The following is a 5,764-nucleotide window of genomic DNA, read 5'->3' on the forward strand; positions in this document are numbered from 1 at the left end:
TTACAAAGCCAGGAGACAGCGTTTTGAGTGAGGGGAAAGGAAGATGGGGCCAGGCCAGGTCAGAAACCAGCTCCTGGGAATCCAGGCCTGCTCCATCTGAAGAGTCTGGGAAGAAAACAGTTTGATTAAACAAAAGACACAAAGACAAAGACTTGATCCAGTAGCAAAGTAGACCACAGGACTAGAGAAAATCCAAATGGGTGGGCCTCAGGAGACAGCTCCTCTCCTCCCCTGGGAAGGCTCTGGAGCAACACTGCACCCCCATGTTCTAAACCTATCACATGTACTCACTGAAACTGACTGGTGCCATATTCAGGGTGCCAGGTAAGGAACCACGGGTGTGAGGAGACACTGTGCTCAGAGCCTGTGAGTTGAGAGCAGCAAGTCTGAATGAAGCCCTTCGGCCTGTCACTCACTGAGGACTCAGAGGACTGTCACTCCAGTACTGGAGCCGGCAGTGAAATAAGACATGGGCTGAGTGGGAATGGATCATAGAAGAAGAAGCCCAGATTCTCACTCATCTTTCTTCCCAGGAAGCCAGAGGATCCTGCCTGACCCTGAGATTCAAGCTTACCCCCAACAGTGCTTCTCCCTGGGAGTATTTTTACACTTCAGGCTGATATTATGCAAAGAAAACTTTATTTGTAGAACTACACATGGGTCAAAGAGCTTATAGCTGAATTCATACACATATGAATGAGTCTGGACAGTTGGGTTGGAATATTCGATAACTATAAGGCACCTACAATTTCCTATCTGATGCCTTCTTCCACTGGCTCACTGTCTCGTTTGGGCTTCAGCAGTAAGTATGTGCTCAGTTAAACACCAACTCCTGTAGCCACTCCTCTGGAATTTAACAGGCTTGTTTATTATATGAAAATACATCACCTGCTCTTGACAGGTTATAAATATAATCTTCTAAGTCTTGTGTTCAAGTAAAAAAATAAATAGAAGTTAAATAGAAAATAAATACACATATCAATGAATAAATATAGATAGCATTAGAAAGTACATTACAGAATATTTTACAAAATTGCAGTGTAAGGGAATACAGAGACACATGAAGGCATTCACATAAGGGAGCCAATAATGTAGAAATAATATACACATAGCTAGCACTAAGTTATATCACAAAGGGGTGGTGGTTTGAGGCCATCTTCGTGGTGCTGAGGACTGGAACTCTTGAGTAGAAATGCCAGCACCTGGGGCCATGTCTTCATGGTGCTGAGGTCTGAGATTCTTGGACAGGAGTGTTCTCAGCAGCCTCTCCACTTTCATCTATAGCATCTCCTCCATCCATCTCAGAAGAATGCCTAGTTCTCCCAAAGCCTTTACCACCGCTGCCTGAAGTTCCAACTGAAGGAAGAGCAGATGCATCCTGTCAGAGATGCAAAAGAGACATTTGCCCAGAAATAATCCTCCTTCCTCTATCCCTAGTCAGCTGGGATACCTGTGTGTGTCCGTGTGCGTGCGCGTGTCTGTGTCTGTGTGTGTGTGTGTGTGTGTGTGTCTGTGTGTCTGTGTGTGTCTGTGTCTGTGTGTGTCTGTGTCTGTGTGTGTCTGTGTGTGTCTGTGTTATCTATGTGTGTTCCCTACTGTGCATACTTTGATCTAATAAATATTGACTATATCAAGCACTGGACCAGTTCAGAAACGAACAACACAGTCCTTGCTTATAAGGAATTCTCAGCTGAGGAATGGAGACAGGCGAGAACAGTAACTGTAATGAAGTATGATGACCAAATGATGGAAGTTTCTACAGTATGGCAAGAGGTAGCCAACTCTGGGAGCAGCATCCACTTCCTTCCTGGAGGTGATGACCTAGGCTGATTCAGGGAGGAGAATGTCAGTGAGCACTCTCTTGGGAGGCATGCAGGAGTATCCTTGTGAGAAACAACATAGCTGGATTCGTATGATGTTGCAAGTGAGTGCTTTTGAACATATGTACGTATGTGTGTATTGGAAAACAACCGTTTCTCATCTATGCCCCATTGGAAGATCAGGTGTCTCTGTATTGGTTAGAGGAGTCATAGACATTCTTTCTTCGCTGGTGGGGAATCATGTAGAGAATGCATCCTTCTAGGACCTGGGATTGTCCCTAGGGCCATAGTGAACTATTAATCTGGTTTGTACCAACATGAATATCACACCCACATATCTATAATCTCAGTTCTAAAGACAAACCTCCCACAATCCATACGAACATAGTATATACCTCTATGAAGTGACTCAGAATTTGGTTGTATTTCTCCATTGCTTCTTCCCCACAATGACATGCCATGTGAGAATGCTGGGAAAAAGACCCAAAGAATAGTAAGTTTTATTTTTACCTTTTAGTGTAAAGGTGATTTGTATGTACCCCTGTGCACCACATTCACGTAGTGCCAGGGAAGGCCAGGAGAGGGTGCTGGGTCCCTGAGACTGGAATTAACGAAGGGTTGTGAGACACCTTGTGGGTGCTGGGAATCAAACCTGGGTTCTCTGCAAGGGCAGCAGCCAGTGCTCTTAACTGTTAAGCCATCTCTCTCCACTTCCAATTTTATTTCAAATTTTGGTCTTTCTGCTCCTGCTATTGGGATAAGCAGAGAGTTCTGTTTCTATAACCCTATAATCCTACAATCACTTCTATAGGAAAGTCTTTTCCTGCTTTATCATTTGGGATTATTTAACTAACCATCAGGTTAATGAGGCAGCTTTTCAGTTTTAAATATGGAGCACAGAGTCTTTTTTAGAAAGAGACAGTGCTCTCCAGTTCCTGTGCCCCACTGGCTTCCTACTCTAGCTCCTGCCTAGAAGACTCCAGAGCAAATCCAGGCCTTTATGGAAAGAATGCAATTCTATAGTCCTGTTCATAACCTAAGATCAATCCCAATAGCCCACTCACCTACCATTTGAGTACAAGGTGCCCTAGTAAGGATGTAGAACTCATTACCTATAGAAAAGAATCTAGGACTGGTGAGATGGCTCAGTGGTTAAGAGCACTGACTGCTGAGTTCAATTCCCAGCAACCACATGGTGGCTCACAACCATCTGTAATGGAATCTGATGCCCTCTTCTGGTGTGTCTAAAGATAGCAACAATGTACTCATATACTAAAATAAATAAATAAATCTTTTTTAAAAAGAAAAAAATCTAGTTTCACAGATATGAGCTAATAATCACAAATACCAAAAAGCCAGCATTTTGTATTTCTTCAAACTTTTTAGGATGCTTTTTTGAATTCAGCATATATTCATTATTTCTAAAAAGTTACTCTTGGGGGGGTGGTTAGCGTTGGTTGGTTGGTTGGTTGGTTGGTTGGTTGGTTGGTTGGTTGGTTTGTTTGGCTTCTTGTTTTCTTTAGTAATTTTGGATTCAATTTCTCTACCCATCCATAGGAAAGAAAAATGAGCCTGGTTGCTAAGGCCTTCCAACTATGTAACCAACACCTTTACTCACACAGACTGAGAGGTCCTTCTTGATGATAAGAAAGGAGTTGGCGAGGCTGCTGATCTTTCTCAGGGTATGGTGGTCAGGGGTCTGGTAGACTTTGAATACCCTGTCCAGATAGAATCTCACTAGATGACGAAGGAAGCAGCACCTATCCAAAGACTGTGAAGGAGACAAGTGTGTCAGTGGGGAGAGCAGGAGACAAGACCAAGCTGTGAAGGAGACAAGTGTGTCAGTGGGGAGAGCAGGAGACCAGACCAGGCTGTGAAGGAGACAAGTGTGTCAGTGGGAAGAGCAGGAGACAAGACCAAGCTGTGAAGGAGACAAGTGTGTCAGTGGGGAGAGCAGGAGACAAGACCAAGCTGTGAAGGAGACAAGTGTGTCAGTGGGAAGAGCAGGAGACAAGACCAGGTTGTGAAGGAGACAAGTGTGTCAGTGGGGAGAGCAGGAGACCAGACCAGGCTGTGAAGGAGACAAGTGTGTCAGTGGGGAGAGCAGGAGACTAGACCAGGCTGTGAAGGAGACAAGTGTGTCAGTGGGAAGAGCAGGAGACCAGACCAGGCTGTGAAGGAGACAAGTGTGTCAGTGGGGAGAGCAGGAGACAAGACCAAGCTGTGAAGGAGACAAGTGTGTCAGTGGGAAGAGCAGGAGACCAGACCAGGCTGTGAAGGAGACAAGTGTGTCAGTGGGAAGAGCAGGAGACAAGACCAGGCTGTGAAGGAGACAAGTGTGTCAGTGGGGAGAGCAGGAGACTAGACCAGGCTGTGAAGGAGACAAGTGTGTCAGTGGGAAGAGCAGGAGACCAGACCAGGCTGTGAAGGAGACAAGTGTGTCAGTGGGGAGAGCAGGAGACAAGACCAAGCTGTGAAGGAGACAAGTGTGTCAGTGGGGAGAGCAGGAGACCAGACCAGGCTGTGAAGGAGACAAGTGTGTCAGTGGGAAGAGCAGGAGACAAGACCAGGTTGTGAAGGAGACAAGTGTGTCAGTGGGAAGAGCAGGAGACCAGACCAGGCTGTGAAGGAGACAAGTGTGTCAGTGGGGAGAGCAGGAGACCAGACCAGGCTGTGAAGGAGACAAGTGTGTCAGTGGGGAGAGCAGGAGACAAGACCAGGCTGATGAGAAAGCTCTGGATTCACCCTCCCTGAGCTCCCCCGGATCAAATCCAGACCTTTATGTCTTTCAAAGACTCAGTCGTCCTTAAAATTCTGATGTCAATATTTGTATCTTCAGCTTGCTAAACAGGAGAAAGGACAAGAAGAGACAGGTCACTGATTTCTGCCAAGGTCTTAGATAGCAAAACTTTTGATCTCTTTCCTGCCGGGGTCTAGTGAGAGGCATTTTGGAACTACCAAGTACAGGCATCTCTTGGAAATGCACTGTCCAGGACTGGAGTCTCTCCATCCTCTGGATTTTCATTAGCATACTACTAAGGATACCCTGAGAAGACAGACAGACAGACAGACAAGACAAGACAGGAAAGATGGATCCCTTCCTTTACATACCACACTATCCCGAATCTCAGAAAATTCCTTTTGTATTGCCTGTAGGTTTGCAGTAATCACACAGCTTCCCAAATGGAGGGTCTTGAGCCCAGTTAAAGGAGTCCAGAGAAGAAAACCCACAGCGGAGAACAGTCCAAAGGCAAGACCAAAGCCTTTCATCTTACACCTAGATCCTGGAGACCAGAAGCGAAAATTCAAAGAGATCAATCAGGGCTATCGATGTCTCCCATCTAGCCACCAGGAATATGCCAGCACCAGCTGCCCACTGGGTGGGAACTGAACAGCTTTCCCCAGCTGCAAGCAGTGCTATGTGTTCACACAACTTCCTAAGAAAAGCTGCTTCAGACAGAAACCTCCCAGTCCCTTCCGGATCTAGGTACTGGGTAGTACCACAGGTCATGGCTCCTTTTATTGGGTCTCCTTCACAGTTCCGCAGTCATTGCCAGCAGAGAAGGCCTGGAGCAGCAAACACTTGCAGTGAACCAACAGAAGATGACATATCAGAAGAAATGTCAAAACATGTTGGAGAGAATTGACGTAGACAACCCCTCCCTCCCTTCAGAAAGCCACTGCAACTCCTTCTGCGGTCCCCTTAGACCTACAGGGGAAAACAGTGTCACAGAAGCTGTGACCATGCCACCAAAAACACCTGCGGGAAAATTGTCTAGATTTTACAGATACCCACAGGGCAAAAGAGCCTAGCTCTATTTGGCATTGTTCTGAGATCAGAGTGGTTAATGGAGCATAAGAGATTCGCTACAGCCCCGATGCCAACAAACAAAATCAATGATTTCATAACAGTCCTTCAGCTGGTGAAAGGCAAGAACTGGTGG

The 5,764-nt window shown here is 46.0% G+C and overlaps 1 protein-coding gene across 2 annotated transcripts; it reads right to left on the reverse strand.

Annotated features, from left to right (window-relative positions):
* Positions 1-848: 848 nt before the first annotated feature.
* Positions 849-5,160, reverse strand: Il20 (interleukin 20). Of its 2 annotated transcripts, NM_021380.2 has the most exons (5): positions 4,932-5,160; positions 4,598-4,663; positions 3,439-3,591; positions 2,216-2,290; positions 849-1,356 (listed from the first exon to the last, which is right to left on the reverse strand). In NM_021380.2, the coding sequence occupies exons 1-5, from the start codon at positions 5,088-5,090 to the stop codon at positions 1,279-1,281; spliced, it is 531 nt and encodes a 176-aa protein (NP_067355.1). In that variant the 5' UTR covers positions 5,091-5,160; the 3' UTR covers positions 849-1,278. The 2 variants fall into 2 exon arrangements, with proteins under 2 accessions (NP_067355.1, NP_001298020.1); NM_001311091.1 differs by lacking the exon at positions 4,598-4,663.
* Positions 5,161-5,764: the final 604 nt, after the last annotated feature.

The sequence above is a fragment of the Mus musculus genome, chromosome 1 (assembly GCF_000001635.26).
Source record: "Mus musculus strain C57BL/6J chromosome 1, GRCm38.p6 C57BL/6J".
Taxonomy (NCBI): Eukaryota; Metazoa; Chordata; class Mammalia; order Rodentia; family Muridae; genus Mus; species Mus musculus.

Bases quoted from the DNA above. Each gene is read 5' to 3' on its own strand.
- Il20 (NM_021380.2), bottom strand. From the start codon at position 5,090: ATGAAAGGCTTTGGTCTTGCCTTTGGACTGTTCTCCGCTGTGGGTTTT. The intron at 2,291-3,438 runs GTGAGTAAAGGT...TCTTTTTCCCAG, and splicing joins AGAAGGACCTCTCAGTCTGT to CATTCTCACATGGCATGTCA. The intron at 1,357-2,215 runs GTATATACTATG...CTCTTCCTTCAG, and splicing joins TTCTGAGTCACTTCATAGAG to TTGGAACTTCAGGCAGCGGT.